Raw genomic sequence first — 20,046 nt, forward strand, 5'->3', positions numbered from 1 at the left:
AGTACTCTAATTACACTCCCTGATTGATGTATACACATGCAAGATGTTTTAAAGCACTTTAGGCCTCCAATTTAGCATGCAATGTGATTTCTGCCCTTAAAATGGTGCTTTGCGTCAAATGCAGTTTTTACCCCGGGACTTTTGGCTTGTAGTCCACTCCGCCATGCCCCCCTCCAGGTGTTAGACCCCTTGAAACATCTTTTCCATCACTTTTGTGGCCAGCATAAATGTTTCTAGTTTTCAAGGTTCGCATCCCATATTGCGGTTCACGAAAGTTTGTGCGAACTGAACTTTTGCGGAAGTTCACGTTCAAGGTTCGTGAACCGAAAATCGGAGGTTCGACCCATCTCTACCCACCACCCATACTTGCAACCTCCAGAGGGTAACACGTGCCACTGAACGGAAATGGAGGAAAACTCAACTTACCCAGGATTTCCTACAATACAAGGCTAACCTGCTGCATTTCCACACTGCCCTAAGAATACTTCACCAAGGTCATTGCAGCACAAGCTCCCAACCCCTGTTGTCTCTTTGCTACTTTTAGCTCCCTGCTTAAACCAACCCCCACCCTCCATTTCCTTCCTCTCTGCCACGGATTTAGCCACCCACTTCACCCACTAAATCGTCTCCATTCGTCAGGAAATATCCAGCCTTCAATCCTCACCTCCCACTCCAGCTCCTCCTCCACCCTATCCCCCCCTCACCACCTTCACTCCTACTACCATTGAAGATTGAGGAAGTCAAGCACCTGCTGCAGACTTCCCATACCACTACCTCCCCCAATAACCCCTTCCCTTCTGACTTACTCCGTCCTCACTTCTCGGATTTGGCCTCAGTCCTCACTGCCCTGTTTAACCTCTCCCTATCCACAGGCACCTTTACCTTAGAATTCAAGCAGACTACCGTACTACCCCTGATCAAGAAACCCTCCCTCGACCCCTCACTACCCTCCAACTACTGCCCTATCTCCCTGCTCCCCTTTGTCTCAAAACTCCTTGAGCGTCTGGTTCACAAACGCCTGACCCAGTACCTCAATGCCATCTCCCTTCTAGACCCACTGCAATCTGGATTTCGGCCTGAAGGCAAATATTCAATTTTCCTCCTCCTTGACCTTTCAGCAGCTTCTGACACAATGGACCATGTCCTACTCCTCCAGTCCATGGGCATTTATGACCTCGCCCTGGCCTTGCTCTCATCCTACCTCTCCAACAGCTTCTTGATGACCTCCTTCAATGAGTCCTCATCCACCCCCAACCACCTCTCGGTGGGAGTCCCCCAAGGCTCGGTCCTTGGCCCCCTACTGTTCTCCTACGCATCCTCCATTGGCAAGTTTATATCCTCCATGGGTTTTAACTATCATCTGTATGCAAATGACACCCAGGTCTACCTCCACACCCCTGACCTAGCCACCAATATCATGGACAAGGTCTCCTCCTGCCTTTTAGCCATCTTCTCCTGGATGTCCGCTAGGTTCCTGTAACAAAACCTGGACAAAACGGAATTTATTATCTTCCCAACCTGGCCATCCCTGATGCTCCCAGATGTGAATGTCACTGTTAGCCACACTACCATTCACCCTACCTCTCAGGCCCGCTGTCTGGGTGTCACCCTGGACTCCGTACTCTCCTTCAACCTCCACATCCAAAACCTCACAAAGTCCTGTACCTTCTACCTCCGTAACATCTACAAGATCTGCCCTTTCTTGACCTTTGTCACGACCAAACTCCTCATCCATGCCCTCATATTTTTCCGCCTTGACTACTGCAATGCCCTTCAATCTGGTCTCCATATGACCCAAATTGCCCCATTGAAGTCCGTCATGAATGTGGCAGCCAGAATTATCCACTCCTCCCATCGCTCCACCACAGTGGCTCCCCACTGTGAATCCCTCCATTGGCTTCCTATCCAGTCCAGAATCAGATTCAAGATACTGTGTCTGGCCTACAAATCTGTCCACAAAACCTGCCCAACCTACATTTCCAAGCTTACTCAGAGCTACACACCTAGCCTCTCACTCCGCTCCTCCAATGAACTTCGCCTGACTGCCCTCGCATCACCCAATCTAATGAACGCCTTCAGGGCTTCTTTAGAGCTGCTCCAACACTATGGAACTCCCTACCTCCCCCCAATTAGGGTTTCACCTCCATCAACATCTTTAAGAAGGCCCTCAAAATTCTCCTTTTCACTCTGGCCCAACTCCCCCCCCCCCCCCCCCCCACTAGTGCTCTAAACTTGTAGCTGAACTCTGGTCTCCTAGCTTTTGTGTCCCTACCTCTCCCTATAGATTGTAAGCCTTTAGGCAGGGTCCTCCTCCTTATGTCTCCAGCCTGTTTATGCACCTCCATTACTGTACACCCATCCTATGGATCTGAGTGAACTCTTGAGTGAACTCGACTGGCCTAATCTCCATGCTCCCATCCAGTGACTGGCTAAGCATTAACTTGTACTCATACTGTGTTGCGTGATCTTGTTTACCTGTATTCCTGTATTGTCTTATTGCTGTATGTCACTCACCCCTAAATATTGTCTGTAACCTTAACTAATGTCTAGCAATGCGTAATATGTCGGCGCTTTATAAATCCAATAAATAAATAAATGTTCTATTCCCTCTGAATCTGTCTATTACCCTTTGTTAACATTTTATTTAATAGCCACAGTTTAGATGAACTCTCAATAAACCGTACACATGCCATGCTTAGATGATTTCCCCACTTGCTCCTCAGCATCTTCAAACAGGAACCTAAAGGGATAAACATCTGAGGGGCTGCAGGGGAAATCTCTCTTTTGCCAGCTCTCTCCTCCACTGCCTGGGGGTAGAGATGCTTGAAACTTCATATATACAGGAGGAGCATTGTACATCTAACCTGTGGTTCCGTGTGAGGACGAGTGGGTGAGGGAGATGGTGACCAGGGGAGGAAGGATGGCACAACAGCCGTTTCGCGGCAGTACAGCGCTTGCTTACATGCTCTAAAAGTCCTGGGTCAACGGCGGTGCGCTCGGCTTCCGAGATAAGCTGTTAAGACTCCCAGCATCGCCGCCATTGACCTGGAAGAGTGACATCACAGGGGAGGGAAGTGAAGGAATGATGATGCGCCGATCTACGGCGGAAGAGGAACAGTGACTCGTGTCACCGGGTGCCGAGTAATATTTTCTCAAGTGTACTAAAAGTAGAGATGCTTGACCATCCCTAGAACATGTCTCAGCATATCAGAGAGAGTTGCAGGAGAGAGAGGCTGTTCCTATTGGCTCTCTGCTCCTATCAGTCATGGGCTATCATAGGATTTTGCACTATGAATGCATGCGGAAGCTGCCGGCGGTAATTACCAAATGTTAATGGGCTTTACCGCATGTTTTAATCTTTATGAATTGACATATTTTGACATGAACTGACATGTCTTGAGGTATCTACTTGCCATGCGGTAATAGCCTTGATGAATTGATATTTTCCTAAATGCTCAGTAAAATCAGCTGTTTTTTGCATTACCAAATGCGGTAATGCTTTGGAAATTGAAGCCTAAGTCCGTTAACCTTTTAAAGACCGCTCCACGCCAATAGGCAGGGACGCGGCGGCAGCCCCAGGACCACCTAACGCTGATCGGCATGCAGTCCTGGGGTCGGAATTTGCAGGGGATCGCGTGCGCTCCGCCATCAGCCTCCCAGCGGTGGTCGCTGCTAGGAGACTGTTAGACTGCGAAACCGCTATCTAATAGCAGTATACAGCACTGCGATCTAAGGCCCGGTTCACATTAGCGTTCGCTATCCGGATTTTCCGGATCTGATCCGGACCGCATACTGTACAAACGGAACGTACGTTCCGCATAGCAATGTAAAGTCTATGCGGACGTTCACACGCTTCCGTTCCGTACGTACCAGAGCCGGATCGGATCCGGACTCCGGACTCTTTTCCAACATACGCTATTTTTTGGGTCCAGATCTCCAGCCCACGCACCCGGACCGGAGCCGGACCTGAGCCTGACAGCACCATCCAGAACACAGAAACCAATGGGAAACGGAAGGCACAGAACACACTGCCTACAAAAACCTGACGTTCTACCCCACTTCCTATGAGTATCCAAGCGGCCATTTCGGATGGGGACACATGGGCCAAGCATGTCTGGAGTGGAGCAGCAGTGACAGACGTGCTGGAGCTGTTTTGCAGAATGTCGGAGGTGGAGGTGAGGCCTACAGCAGAGGAACCTGATTCTACAGGTGCACCAGGTGCACCTTCTGCTGACTCCAACATTTTTTTCTTAAATTTCGCTATTTTTTGCCCACGGATCCGGATGGCAGCCTGATGCATGCCTGATGCAAATGGACCGGATCGGATCCGGATCGGAACCGTACGGTTCTGATCAGGATCAGGTCAGGATCCGATCAGGATCCGGTCCGTTTACTTGCCAAAACGCAAGTGTGAATGGGGCCTAAGGCAGCGCTGTACTGGGGACAGCTGTGTGACACGGCTGTCCCCCTTGGAAGAAAAAAAGTGATCCGCTGTCATAGGCAGAAGCCTATGACAGCCGATCATGCTGATTGGCTGGCGGAGGGAGGAAGCGAGGGAGGAACACAAAAAAAAATACACATTTTTATAAATAACAAAAACAACAAATAAATATTTGCACACAAAAAAATAAACATTGGGGGAGCAATCAGACCCCACCAACAGAGAGCTCTGTTGGTGGGGAGAAAAGGGGAGGGGGGAATCACTTGTGTGCTGAGTAGAGATGTGGCGAACGGTTCCTGAACCGTTCACCGGCGAACATCTCTGAATCCCTGGGGGGTTTACTACTTCCGGGCTCTGACCCGGAGTAGTACGCCTGCGCTGCCCGGCGGAGCGCATCGTAGATCGCACTCCTATTGCCGGGCATTTTCTGCGCATGTGCGTGACGTCATGAACGATGTCACGCTCATGCGCAGAGAATGCCCGGCAACTAGAGCGCGATAAAAGACGCGCTCCACCGGGCCGCACAAGCTTACTACTCCGGGTCAGAGTGACCCGGAAGTAGTAAACCCCGCCCGGCGAACCGTTCGCCACATCTCTAGTGCTGAGTTGTACGGCCCTGCAGTGAGGCCTTAAAGCTGCAGTGGCCTATTTAGAGAACAATGGCTTGGTCTTTAAGCGGGTTTAAAGGAGAACTGTAGTGAGAGGTATATGGAGGCTGCCATATTGATTTCCTTTTAAGCAATACCAGTTGCCCGGCAGCCCTGCTAAGCTATCTGTCTGCAGAATAACACCAGAAACAAGCATGCAGCTAATCTTGTCAGATCTGACAAAACTGTCAGAAACACCTGGTCTGCTGCATGCTTGTTCAGGGTCTAGGGCTAGAAGTATTAGAGGCAGAGGATCAGCAGAGCAGCCAGGCAACTGGTATTGCTTAAAAGGAAATAAATATGGCAGCCTCCATATAACTCTCACTACAGTTCTCCTTTAACACTGCGGTCCTCAAGTGGTTAAGCAGCTGCCAAGTTAAATTCCTTGTATATACAACTTATTTGGCCAAATAAAATTAATTCTGATTATTGTGAAAGCAGTACACACCCATTTCCTGAGGTTCTGGCTACCTCTGACAGCTCGAGAGGGTCACCACGACACACAGGTTTTGGTTCATCACAATCTTCATCCGAGTAATCTCCACAGTCATTGTCTTCATTACATTTTAGCTTTTGCTTGATACATCTACCTGTCAATCAAGAAAAACAAATCATCCCAAGGGTATTCATGATATACAGTATTTCCATGCCGGTTATGATCTATGGCAGGTTCAATTATTCAAAAAGAAAAAGGTGTGTCAGAGGAAGAAAAAACATAGTTTTGCTGACACTGTAGGCACCTCCATAACGGGCCCTTCCCAACCCCACCCCAGCAATAAAACCCCCTTCCAGAACAGATAGCTTTTCTGCTCAAATCTATGATAATCATGGAGACAGAGGAGCTTCCGGAAGTGGGATTATCATGTTTCTGGCCATTTTTTTGCCCCAGGAAAGACTTCTTTTGTCTAACCCTCCACCTCCCAATCAAAATGTTAGCACATTTTTTAATTTCTTCTTTTTTAATTTCTTCTTCTAATCAGTACTGCTGCAATATGTATTTATGGCCACTAGGGGCAGTGTAAGACAATAAAAGAGGACTTCAGCTTTCAGTTTCTATGCTTTCTACTTGGAGAGAGATAAGTAAGGGAGGGGAAACACCGAGAGCCCGATATAGTGCAGTATGATTTGTAAATATGGATGGAGATTAGTATAATGAGATTTATACTCACAAACGTGGGTTGCCCTCCAGGCAACCACTGTATAAGCAGGTGGGGAGATTAGACCTGTCCCCACTCAGGATTAAGAAGTCGCTCTCTGTAGTTCAGAAGAAAAAGGGGACAATCCCCTCCACCAAGGGTGGACAACTTTGTGTAGCACGGATACAGAGGAGCCAAAAAGTGTAAAACAAGATAAAAAGTCTAAAAATGGGGGGGTGATGGGTGGATCCACCTCTCCCAAAACAGCAAACAAGAGAGAATGTTGATTTTTCAACACAAAAAATGTTTTATTCATACACTCCAAACAGTTTTGCAACGCGTTTCGCGGGTTCAACCCACTTCATCAGGCTATGGAACGGAGTATAACACTTGTGTGCAGGGTTTGTCAGCTTAGCGCCTCTACAGAGGTGGATCCACCCATCACCCCCCCATTTTTAGACTTTTTATCTTGTTTTACACTTTTTGGCGCCTCTGTATCCGTGCTACACTTGGAGAGAGAGATCAAAGCAAGGCAAAAAATTGCAACACAAGTTCTGCCAGCTGAAGATAAAAGCAGTACATTATCTTAAAGTGAGATCATTTATTTGTGGCTGTTAACAGGTTAAAACAAGGAGAAAATGTATACAGAAATGCTGTTATTTCTCAAAATTAGAGATGGGCCGAACGGTTCGCCGGCGAACGGTTCCACGCGAACTTCGGTGGTTCGCGTTCGCGTCCCGCTGGCGGACCTTTGCGGAAGTTCGGTTCGCCCCATAATGCACCTTGAGGGTCAACTTTGACCCTCTACATCACAGTCAGCAGGCCCAGTGTAGCCAATTAGGCTACACTAGCCCCTGGAGCCCCACCCCCCCCTTATATAAGGCAGGCAGCGGCGGCCATTACGGTCACTCGTGTGCTGCCTGCGTTAGTGAGAGTAGGGCGAGCTGCTGCAGACTGTCTCTCAGGGAAAGATTAGTTAGGCTTAACTTGTTCCTGGCTGGCTGCATACCTGTTCTGTGAACCCACCACTGCATACCTGTACTGTGAACCCACCACTGCATACCTGTTCAGTGAACCTGCCACTGCATACCTGTTCTGTGAACCCATCACTGCATACCTGTTCAGTGAACCTGCCACTGCATACCTGTGCTGTGAACCCACCACTGCATACCTGTTCTGTGAACCCATCACTGCATACCTGTTCAGTGAACCTGCCACTGCATACCTGTTCTGTTCAGTGGACCCGCCACTGTATACCTGTTTAGTGAACCCGCCACTGCATACCTGTTCAGTGAACCCGCCACTGCATACCTGTTGTGTTCAGTGAACCTGCCACTGTATACCTGTTCTGTTCAGTGAACCCGCCACTGTATACCTGTTCTGTTCAGTGAACCCGCCACTGTATACCTGTTCAGTGAACCCGCCACTGCATACCTGTTGTGTTCAGTGAACCCGCCACTGCATACCTGTTGTGTTCACTGAACCCGCCACTGTATACCTGTACTGTTCAGTGAACCCGCCACTGCATACCTGTTCAGTGAACCCGCCACTGCATACCTGTTGTGTTCAGTGAACCCGCCACTGCATACCTGTTGTGTTCAGTGAACCCGCCACTGCATACCTGTTCTGTTCAGTGGACCCGCCACTGTATACCTGTTTAGTGAACCCGCCACTGCATACCTGTTGTGTTCAGTGAACCTGCCACTGCATACCTGTTCTGTGAACCCGCCACTGTATACCTGTTCTGTTCAGTGAACCCGCCACTGTATACCTGTTCAGTGAACCCGCCACTGCATACCTGTTGTGTTCAGTGAACCCGCCACTGTATACCTGTTGTGTCCAGTGAACCCGCCACTGCATACCTGTTGTGTTCAGTGAACCCACCGCATCAGTGCGCATACCTGTGCAGTTAAGTGAACCCACCTACCTACGTGAGTGCACGCAGTGTGATATACCACTCCGTGCATACCCGATATGGACAAAACAGGTAGAGGAAGAGGTAGTGCCAGAGCCAGAGGAAGGCCACCCGGCAGGTCTGCGCGAGGTCGTGTAAATGTAATTTCGTGTGGACCTGGCCCACAGTACAGTGCTCGGAAGAAGGCACGTCCCATCACCTCCCAAGATTGTCAGGACGTGGTTGAGTATTTAGCGACACAGAACACCTCATCTTGCTCAGCCACCAGCGCTACTACTAGCACCACTTCCGCTGCATTTGACACTTCGCAAGAATTATTTAGTGTTGAAATCACTGATGCACAGCCATTGTTGTTACAGCCAGATGAATTTTCACCAGCTCATATATTTGAGTTACCCGGCAACACTATGGATGTAACGTGTAAGGAGGATGAAGGACCTACTGATGGTGCATGTTTGGATTTGTCTGAGGCAAGCGAAGCTGGGCAGGATGATTACGATGATGACGATGATAGGGATCCTCTGTATGTCCCCAATAGAGGAGATGAAGAGGGGGACAGTTCAGAGGGGGAGTCAGAGAGTAGTAGGAGGAGAGAAGTTGCTGAAAGAAGCTGGGGCAGCTCTTCGTCAGAAACAGCTGGTGGCAGTGTCCGGCACCATGTATCGCCACCTATGTACAGCCAGCCAACTTGCCCTTCAGCATCAGCTGCTGAGGTCCCCATAGTGCCCACATCCCAGGGTGGCTCAGCGGTGTGGAAGTTTTTTAATGTGTGTGCCTCAGATCGGACCAAAGCCATCTGTTCGCTCTGCCAACAAAAATTGAGCCGTGGAAAGGCCAACACTCACGTAGGGACAAGTGCCTTACGAAGGCACCTGGAGAAAAGGCACAAACAGCAATGGGATGGCCACCTGAGCAAAAGCAGCAGCAGCACACAAAAGAAAAGTCACCCTCCTTCTCCTCTTCCTCCTTCAGGTGCATCATCTGCTTCTGCCGCTTTCTCCCTTGCACCTTCACAGGCACCCTCCTCCACTCCGCCTCTGCCCTTGAGCGGTTCCTGCTCCTCTGCCCACAGCAGCAGTCAGGTGTCCGTGAAGGAAATGTTTGAGCGGAAGAAGCCAATTTCGGCCAGTCACCCCCTTGCCCGGCGTCTGACAGCTGGCGTGGCGGAACTGTTAGCTCGGCAGCTGTTACCATACCAGCTGGTGGACTCTGAGGCCTTCCGTAAATTTGTGGCCATCGGAACACCGCAGTGGAAGATGCCAGGCCGCACTTATTTTTCGAGAAAGGCCATACCCCAACTGCACCGTGAAGTTGAGAGGCAAGTGGTGTCATCTCTTGCGAAGAGCGTTGGGTCAAGGGTACACCTGACCACGGATGCCTGGTCTGCCAAGCACGGGCAGGGCCGCTACATTACGTACACAGCCCATTGGGTGAACCTGGTGGTGAACGATGGCAAGCAGGGTGCAGCGGACCAAATTGTGACACCTCCACGGCTTGCAGGCAGGCCTCCTGCCACCTCCTCTCCTCCTGCTACATGCTCTTCGCTGTCCTCCTCCTCCTTGGCTGAGTGGCAGTTCTCCTCTCCAGCTACACAGCCCCAGCTCCGCAGGGCCTATGCTGCATGCCAGGTACGACGCTGTCACGCCATCTTAGACATGTCTTGTCTCAAAGCGGAGAGTCACACTGGAGCAGCTCTCCTGGCTGCTCTTAAGAAACAGGTGGATGAGTGGCTGACCCCGCACCACCTGGAGATAGGCAACGTGGTGTGCGACAACGGCAGCAATCTGCTTGCCGCTTTGCATATGGGGAAGCTGACACACATACCCTGCATGGCACATGTCATGAATCTAGTTGTTCAAAGATTTGTGGCAAAGTACCCTGGCTTAGCGGATGTCCTGAAGCAGGCCAGGAAGTTCTGTGGGCATTTGAGGCGGTCATTACACAGCCATGGCACGATTTGCAGAAATTCAGCGGAAAAACAACATGCCGGTGAGACGCCTCATTTGCGATAGCCCGACTCGCTGGAATTCGACCCTGCTCATGTTCTCCCGCCTGCTAGAACAGAAGAAAGCCGTCACCCACTACCTCTACAACTACAGTAGAATGAAAAAGTCTGGGAAGATGGGGATGTTCTGGCCCGACAACTGGACACTGATGAAAAATGCATGCAGGCTCATGCAGCCGTTTGAGGAGGTGACCAACCTGGTGAGCCGCAGTGAGGGCACCATCAGCGACTTAATTCCCTACGCTTACTTCTTGGAGCGTGCTGTGCGTAGAGTGGCGGATGAAGCTGTGAATGAGCGTGACCAGGAACCGTTACGGCAGGAACAGGCATGGGACCAATTTTCATCAGACCCAGCTGTTTCCTCAACACCTGCGGCAGCACAGAGGGGAGAGGAGGAGGAAGAAGAGAAGTCGTGTGCAGAAGACGAGTCAGACTCAGAGGATGATGAGCAAGGTTTTTCTTTGGGGGAGGAGGAGGAGGAGGGGACGGCGGCAGGAGAACACCCGCAGCAGGCGTCGCAGGGGGCTTGTGCTGCTCAACCTTCCCGTGGTATTGTTCGCGGCTGGGGGGAGGAGGTTGACTTACGTGACGTCACTGAGGAAGAGCAAGAGGAGATGGAGGGTACTGGATCCGACTTTGTGCAGATGTCGTCTTTTATGCTGTCCTGCCTGTTGAGGGACCCTCGTATAAAAAACCTCAAGGGGAATGAGCTGTACTGGGTGGCCACACTACTAGACCCTCGGTACAGGCACAAAGTGGCGGACCTGTTACCAACTCACCGGAAGGTGGAAAGGATGCAGCACATGCAGAACCAGCTGTCAACTATGCTTTACAATGCCTTTAAGGGTGATGTGACAGCACAACGCCAGCAAGGTACCACTGCCACTAATCCTCCTCCCGTGTCCACGCAGTCAAAGACAGGACGCTCCAGCGATCTCATGGTGATGTCGGACATGCGGACGTTCTTTAGTCCAACGCTTTGCCGTAGCCCTTCCGGATCCACCCTCCACCAACGCCTGGAACGGCAGGTAGCCGACTACCTGGCCTTAAGTGTGGATGTAGACACTGCTGTGAACAGCGATGAGGAACCCTTGAACTACTGGGTGCGCAGGCTTGACCTGTGGCCAGAGCTGTCCCAATTTGCCATCCAACTTCTCTCCTGCCCTGCCGCAAGCGTCCTGTCAGAAAGGACCTTCAGCGCAGCTGGAGGCATTGTCACAGAGAAGAGAAGTCGCCTAAATCACAAAAGTGTTAAGTACCTCACCTTTATCAAAATGAATGAGGCATGGATCCCGGAGGGCTGCTGCCCGCCCCAAGACTAAGTCAGTCCCCGCACACACAGCATCTCTGCCTGCACGCCGTGTGACTGGCTGCCTGGGCTGCCCCAAGAAGACTAAGTCGCTCCCAGTCCCTCCACACAGCATGTCTGCCTGCAGGCCGCTTGACTACCTTCTCTGCCACCACCAACAGGGTCCAGGACTCCAGGCGGATTGCTGAATTTTTTAGGCCGCTGCTAGCAGCGGCCGCTGTAGTAATTTTTCTGGTGCGTGTACATGACTGCCTAATTTTTCTGGCTGCACTGCGGGCAGCTGCAACAACAAAAGAAAAGGCATGTACATGCGCCCATTCCCCTTCGTGATCCTTACCTTGCCGTGGTGAAGGGGCTTGCGTATCACAATGAAGCAATGACCGGCGCCTAGATGAGTGTCTCGGGGGGCACACAAAAGATAATAAGGTCGTTGCTTCATTGTGGTCAGACCAAATTTGATCAGCTGGACAGTCACTGTTCTGTCATTCAGCTACATCAGCCAGGCGACCATATGGGCTGTAAAGCCACCAAAACCTGCACTCTCGCCATGGTGCGCACCAGTCCAGCACGGCCATCACTACACAAACAGCTGTTTGCGGTGCGTTACACGGTGAGTTTGGTGTGTCAGTGTGAAGCAGTACCTTAATTACACTACCTGATTGATGTATACACATGCAAGATGTTTTAAAGCACTTTAGGCCTGTCATTTAGCATTCAATGTGATTTCTGCCCTTAAAGAGACTCCGTAACAAAAATTGCATCCTGTTTTTTATCATCCTACAAGTTCCAAAAGCTATTCTAATGTGTTCTGGCTAACTGCAGCACTTTATACTATCACTGTCTCTGTAATAAATCAATGTATCTTTCCTCTGTCAGACTTGTCGGCCTGTGTCTGGAAGGCTGCCAAGTTCTTCAGTGTTGTGGTTCTGCTATGAACTCACCCTTCCTGGCCCCTCTATGCACACTGCCTGTGTGTTATTTAGGATTAGAGCAGCTTCTCTCTTCTCTTTTATCTTTTACAAGCTGGATAAATCGTCCTCTGAGCTGGCTGGGCTTTCACATACTGAGGAATTACAAACAAGGGCAAAGCTGTTTGCAGGAAGAAAAGAGCAGCCTGAAACTTCAGTGCATGGGGGAAAGAAACACACAAATGATCTCTTGAGATTCAAAAGGAATGCTGTATACAGCCTGCTTGTGTATGGATGTATTTTCTATGTGTGGACATACTGTACATTAACCTACTTCCTGTTTTGGTGGCCATTTTGTTTGTTTACAAACAAGCTTTTTAAAACTGTTTTTAACCACTTTTAATGCGGCGAGGAACGGCGAAATTGTGACAGAGGGTAATAGGAGATGTCCCCTAACGCACTGGTATGTTTACTTTTGAGCGATTTTTACAATACAGATTCTCTTTAAAACGCTGCTTTGCGTCAAATCCAGATTTTTCCCCGGGACTTTTGGCATGTATCCCACTCCGCCATGCCCCCCTCCAGGTGTTAGACCCCTTGAAACATCTTTTCCATCAGTTTTGTGGCCAGCATAATTTTTTTTTTTTTCAAAGTTCGCATCCCCATTGAAGTCTATTGCGGTTCGCGAACTTTAACGCGAACCGAACGTTACGCGAAAGTTCGCGAACCCGGTTCGCGAACCTAAAATCGGAGGTTCGGCCCATCTCTACTCAAAATAAGTCTACCAAGGATACATAAATTACTACCAGGCTAGATACACTTCACCAACGCGAACCCACATACAACAAATCCTAGAATTGTTAGTGATTAGTGTAGCCACTTTATAAGGACATACTGTTTATGTACAGCCTGAGTCTTTAAAGTAGTGATGCCCGGATACCCCCAATCACGGATTCGAATAAATCCGGCCACGGCAGCCCAAAATCCGGATAAGCCGTGATTGTGATCCGGAATTGAAACTGACTTACAAATTCGACTTGGATTTTATCTGTGATTGCCTGTAAAATCCGTGATCACGCCGTGATCTCGGATTTGACTTTAACGGTAATAGCAAAGCTACAAGCTACAATCATCAAATTTGGATAGATTATGATCAGTGGCTACAAGGGAAAAAAACTTCAAAAAGACCTCATAATTTTTGAGAAAATCAATTTTAAAATTTCAAAGGAAAAAAGTATTTGTAATTAAAAACCGTCAAAACCCGCCGACTTTAGTGGTTTATAGCAAAGCCCCCTTTCTTACTAGAAACACCAAATTTTTTTTATAATATATTATCGTTTTTTGAGAAAATCGATTTTAAAGATTCAAAGGAAGTTTCAAAGGAAAAAAGTATACATGTAAATGTGGTAAATACATTAACTGTCATTAACGCATTTCAATTTATACTATTTTTCTTTTGAACCGTAAAAATCGATTTACTCAAAAACTATAAGGTCTTTTTGAAATAAAAATTCCCCTTGTTCCCACTGTTCTACTTAACATACCCTGCAAATTTGGGGTTTATAGCATGTAAGGGGGCTTTGATATTAACCACTAAAGTCAGCGGGTTTAATCATAGATATTTTTTCGTGATCACGGGCCGAATACTTGGAATAACGTCTGAATCCGTGATTGAATTCCGTGATCGATTCCCGATCACGGATTCTGATCACGATGTAGGATAGTAAAAAATTCTCGTGAATCATGGCTATGCCGTGATCAGGGCAGTTTCTAGGCTTAATTGCACCCAGAGGGAGGGTGTAAAAATTGCGCCCCTCCGCCCGCCCCTGTGGACTCGCGAACCCTTACTCTTTAGAGACAGTCACACAGCCACATGTCACATGTAGATCTGCCTACTTACTAGTGACCAGCCGCTCATCCAGGAGGGAGCAGAGACCAGGAAAACACATAGGCAAAGAGAGCCTAGAAAGCCAACTCCTCTATGGGCGCTGCGCACTGACAGCCTGCAGTACCGATACAGGACATCAGGTGTCATCACACGGTGGTGACCTGATTATGACTTGACATTGGAGGCAGGCAGCCCAGTCAAGAAAGGTCATTGCGCTGGTAATATTCTTCTGCCATTTGGCCGCACCGCGCGTCACCAGCTCCCTAGCGGTTATGTCCTTCGGCCTACACCCCCCTTCTTCTACTTGCCGGTTTGCGCCCAGGACAGTCACCCTGCCTGCGTTGCCCAAGAAACTGCCCTGGCCGTGATCACGGATTATATCCGAGCACCTCAAATTCCAAAAATACAAAATCTTTATTAAAAGCCAAAAACATGACAAATAATCTCCAAAAATTTAAATCGTTTAAAATCAAAAGTGCAACTTCACAAACTCTCATACCACACATCAGCTCAGGTTCATCCACATCCTCACTCACATACAGCCAGAGGAGCAATCACCCAATGGGTAATAGAAACAGCATCTACAATTGCACTATATGTCAAACTTGATTGGTTCTGCTAGTGTCCACAGTAAACTAGACTTGTAAGAGCAGGTCCAGAGACATATATCATCATAAGACTTAGATAGCAGACTGTGTGATTCAAAGCAGTCTGTTCAAGCAGGGCATTAGATGAGACATGCGTTAGTTAGCAGAGTGTTTAACCAGCTGGGCGGTATGGACGAGCTCAGCTCGTCCATCACCGCCGGAGGCTGCCGCTCAGGCCCTGCTGGGCCGATTTACATGAAATAAAGAGCAGCACACGCAGCCGGCACTTTGCCAGCCGCGTGTGCTGCCCGATCGCCGCCGCTCTGCGGCGATCCGCCGCGAGCAGCGGCGAAAGAGGGTCCCCCCAGCCGCCTAAGCCCAGCGTAGCCGGAACAAAAAGTTCCGGCCAGCGCTAAGGGCTGGATCGGAGGCGGCAGACGTCAGGACGTCGGCTGACGTCCATGACGTCACTCCGCTCGTCGCTATGGCGACGATCTAAGCAAAACAAGGAAGGCCGCTCATTGCGGCCTTCCTTGCTTATTCTGGGCGCCGGAGGCGATCGGAAGAACGCCTCCGGAGCGCCCTCTAGTGGGCTTTCATGCAGCCAACTTTCAGTTGGCTGCATGAAATAGTTTTTTTTTTATTTAAAAAAAACCCTCCCGCAGCCACCCTGGCGATTTAATCAGAACGCCAGGGTGGTTAAAAAGCAAAGCAGGTCAGTGAGGCTTGTCCAGAAGTATAAGACAGCAGATGTCAGGCAATTGCTTTTAGTTGCACTTCAGCATTAAACTTGCAGTCACTTCAGCAGCGCAAAAATCATGCTGCAGCAATTTACAGTCACAGCTTAAACATTAGGGTTGTCTCGGTTTCTATTGAGCAATTTTTTAAATTTTGTCTTACTGTAAGGCCTGCCTGGGGCTCAAAGAACCTGTAACAGTGAGTGATTCCAAATGCACTAGGCAAATGAAAGTCAGTGAAAGTAATCCCTGCCCAATGGAGCAATTACCCCAAATCACACTCGCAGGTCCTGCAGCGTTTTTGGAGCATTTGCACTCTGAAACAAAGTATAGGATTGCTGTAAAATGTTTCTATCGCTTGTACAAAGTGTTTTTGCAGCCATTTTACTACCCACAAAAAAAAAAAAAAAGAAAAAGAAAAGAAAAAAAATGAAAATTTCAATTGCTGTACAACCACAATCAACTAAAAATCACTTCAAAGTGCTGGAAATTGCTCTAAAAACGCAGAAAAATCGCCTAGAAAAAGTGTTTCGCGATTGAGATCATAATTTCCAGTAGACCCCAGCTCTAAGACTGGTTTCAGACCATAAATCGATGTTAGCAGTGCGTCGCGCCTGATGCACCGCATCGCACCCTCAACAACAGGCCTTCAGCCCGTCAGGCAACACCGTGCTATTACGTGATGTTCCCTGTCCGGGCACCGGCCAAGCAGGAAGTGACGCACGCGCCATGAGTTTGCTGTCACTTCCAGATTTGATTATGCGGTAGTGTATTGTTTAAATACGCCTCCACGCATGCGTACCACGACGTTGCGTCGGTAATGTTTTACAAATCCACGTGTTGCCATAGAGTAACATGACTTCCGTGCCGATGCAGATCACTGCGGTAACACACTGCTTGACCTTAGTGTTGGGCGAACAGTGTTCGCCACTGTTCGGGTTCTGCAGAACATCACCCTGTTCGGGTGATGTTCGAGTTCGGCCGAACACCTGACGGTGCTCGGCCAAACCGTTCGGCCACATGGCCGAACTAAGAGCGCATGGCCGAACGTTCCCCGAACGTTCGGCTAGCGCTGTGATTGGCCGAACGGGTCACGTGGTTCGGGCCCGAACGCGCTCTGATTGGCCGAACGGTCACGTGGTTCGGGTAAATAAATACCCGAACCACGTCATATCTCCGCCATTTGTCTGTGGGTTTAGCTTTGGGTAGGCAGGCAGGGTAGTTCGCTCTCCAGCCACGCTAGCCAGGGTCCCCCCCAGTCATTGTGTGTCGCTGCTGGGAACAGTAGTACACCGCTCGCTCAGCCACACTATATATAGCATTGTTTACTGCCACTGTGTACCTCGCTCAGCCACGCTATATATATAGCATTGTGTTTTCTGACACTCTGTGTACACGGCTTAGCCTGACTAATATAGCATTGTGTGTACTGCCACTGTGCACCTCGCTCAGCCACGCTATATATAGCATTGTGTGTACTGCCACTGTGCACCTCGCTCAGCCACGCTATATATAGCATTGTGTGTACTGCCACTGTGCACCTCGCTTAGCCACGCTATATATATAGCATTGTGTTTTCTGACACTCTGTGTACACGGCTTAGCCTGACTAATATAGCATTGTGTGTACTGCCACTGTGCACCTCGCTCAGCCACGCTATATATAGCATTGTGTGTACTGCCACTGTGCACCTCGCTCAGCCACGCTATATATAGCATTGTGTGCAGTGGTGCTCAAATACCCCTTTTTAAAATTCGAGTTTGGTCGAATTCGAATAGTAAATTATTCGAGGTCATTCGAATATTCGAGTCGAATAATTTTTACTATTCGATTCGACCTCGGACTTCGAGCTCACTATTCGAGTCGGTATTCGAGCTAACTATTCGAGCTGACTATTCGAATTGGCCTTAAATAGCTTCCAACACTTGTTTTGAGGGTGAATGATGCAAGAAACCTCTTTTTTTCCAAGTAACAACAGCAAGTGATTATGTGGGGATGTTCCTTTAAAAAAAAATGTGGAAAGAGAAGTTGTGTCCTTAATTTTGTTCAGTAGTGTTACTGTATATACTTGTTCTTCTTCTTCTTTATCTTTCTTCTTCTTCTTCTTTATCTTTCTTCTTCTTCTTCTATATCGTCTTCTTCTATATCGTCTTCTTCTATATCGTCTTCTTCTATATCGTCTTCTTCTATATCGTCTTCTTCTTCTTCTTCTTCTTCTTCTTCTTCTTCTTCTTCTTCTTCTTCTTCTTCTTCTTCTTCTTCTTCTTCTCCTTCCTTTTCAATATAGTCTTATTCTTCTTCACGTATTTCTCTTTTCAATTTTTTTTTAAAGAAATGCATCTATTTTTGAGCGTAACAAATAGCTGGTGGGCGCACGCATGTTGGAAGCGCCATTGTATGTGCTCCCTGGCAGTGGAAACACAAAGACAGCAGGAGGTAAATTCAGCAGCAGGAGGAGGAGGATGAGTGTGTGGCAGCAGGCAGTCAATGAGGCAGGCAGCTCGCCGTGACATAATAGCCCTGGTACCTAGCGGTGATACCAGGGCTGTAAATAAACACAACAGGAGGTCCCAGACAGCGGTCGTGCAGCCCACATTGTGTCCAATACACAACTGGGACAACACAGTTTTCAACCCGGGCACCTCAGAAAAATTAAACCTTTTTTTTTTTTTATGGTTTTTTGGTTTTTGGTTTTGCAACCAATATAGCTATTGTTTGACGTAATAGCTGGTGGCAGAGTGGCAGCAGAAGGTAAATCATCTGTGTACCCTGGCAGTGGGAAACACAGACAGACAGCAGCAGCAGGAGGAGGAATGGAGGAGTAGGCGAGCAGCTATTGTTTGACGTAATAGCTGGTGGCAGAGTGGCAGCAGAAGGTAAATCATCTGTGTACCCTGGCAGTGGGAAACACAGACAGACAGCAGCAGCAGCAGCAGGAGGAGGTATGGAGGAGCAGTGTGAGTGTGGCAGCAGGTAGGCAGCGTGACATAATAGCCCTGGTACCTAGCGGTGATACCAGGGCTGTAAATAAACACAACAGGAGGTCCCAGACAGCGGTCGTGCAGCCCACATTGTGTCCAATACACAACTGGGACAACACAGTTTTCAACCCGGGCACCTCAGAAAAATTAAACCTTTTTTTTTTTTTATGGTTTTTTGGTTTTTGGTTTTGCAACCAATATAGCTATTGTTTGACGTAATAGCTGGTGGCAGAGTGGCAGCAGAAGGTAAATCATCTGTGTACCCTGGCAGTGGGAAACACAGACAGACAGCAGCAGCAGGAGGAGGAATGGAGGAGTAGGCGAGCAGCTATTGTTTGACGTAATAGCTGGTGGCAGAGTGGCAGCAGAAGGTAAATCATCTGTGTACCCTGGCAGTGGGAAACACAGACAGACAGCAGCAGCAGCAGCAGGAGGAGGTATGGAGGAGCAGTGTGAGTGTGGCAGCAGGTAGGCAGCGTGACATAATAGCCCTGGTACCTAGCGGTGATACCAGGGCTGTAAATAAACACAACAGGAGGTACCAGACAGCGGTCGTGCAGCCCACATTGTGTCCAATACACAACTGGGACAACACAGTTTTCAACCCGGGCACCTCAGAAAAATTAAACCTTTTTTTTTTTTTTTTATGGTTTTTTGGTTTTTGGTTTTGCAACCAATATAGCTATTGTTTGACGTAATAGCTGGTGGCAGAGTGGCAGCAGAAGGTAAATCATCTGTGTACCCTGGCAGTGGGAAACACAGACAGACAGCAGAAGGGCAGTACACAGCAGCCCACTGTAGGTGTAAAATGTGTGGCTGCAGGCGACGTAATAGTCAAAGTGAACCAGGCTGGCTTAGTGAGCAGGAGCCAGGAGGTGGTAAAGGGTGGTAAGGCACATTAACGATGGTTCCGGCAGCCAGTTCATGTCCCCCTCTCGCCGACAACAGGGGCCAGGAACTCGCCTTCCACCCACGCCTGGTTCATCTTGAGAAACGTCAGTCTGTCCACAGACTTGTGAGACAGACGTGAGCGTTTCTCGGTGACCACGCCACCAGCTGCACTGAAGCAGCGCTCGGACAGCACGCTGGAAGGGGGGCAGGACAGCACTTCCAGGGCGTACTGCGCCAGCTCGCTCCAGATCTCCATGCGCTTGACCCAATACTCCATGGGATCAACAGGGGCATCGCTGTCAAGCCCGCTGTACGACCCCATGTAGTCAGCCACCATGCGGGTCAGGCGCTGGCTGTGACCGGAGGAGGATGCTGCTGCATGCATCTCCTCTCTAGTCACTGCTGCCGGAGCCTCTACAGTCCTGTAGAGCTCGTGGCTGAGAGACAGCAGGTCTGTGGGGCGCTTGCTGCTGCTGGATGCAGGCACCTGCTGCTGCCTCTGTGCTGGCTGCTGGACAGTGGGGGTGGAAGGCTGGGGGAAGGCTTCCTCCAAGCGCTCAACAAGGGCCTGCTGCAAGCTCCTTATTTGTTGCGCTGGGTC

The 20,046-nt window shown here is 49.1% G+C and overlaps 1 protein-coding gene across 3 annotated transcripts in view; it reads right to left on the reverse strand.

Moving 5' to 3' along the window:
* The window catches only part of LOC137528965 (complement component C9-like), a 209,585-nt gene that overhangs the window by 134,392 nt on the left and 55,147 nt on the right, over positions 1-20,046 (reverse strand). For all 3 annotated transcript variants that reach the window (XM_068250811.1, XM_068250793.1, XM_068250801.1), the window contains exon 4: positions 5,537-5,678. In XM_068250811.1, coding sequence (XP_068106912.1) covers positions 5,537-5,678 — 142 coding nt within the window. The remainder of the gene's footprint in view (positions 1-5,536; positions 5,679-20,046) is intronic.

Source organism: Hyperolius riggenbachi, chromosome 1 (assembly GCF_040937935.1).
Source record: "Hyperolius riggenbachi isolate aHypRig1 chromosome 1, aHypRig1.pri, whole genome shotgun sequence".
In the NCBI taxonomy this organism is placed as follows: Eukaryota; Metazoa; Chordata; class Amphibia; order Anura; family Hyperoliidae; genus Hyperolius; species Hyperolius riggenbachi.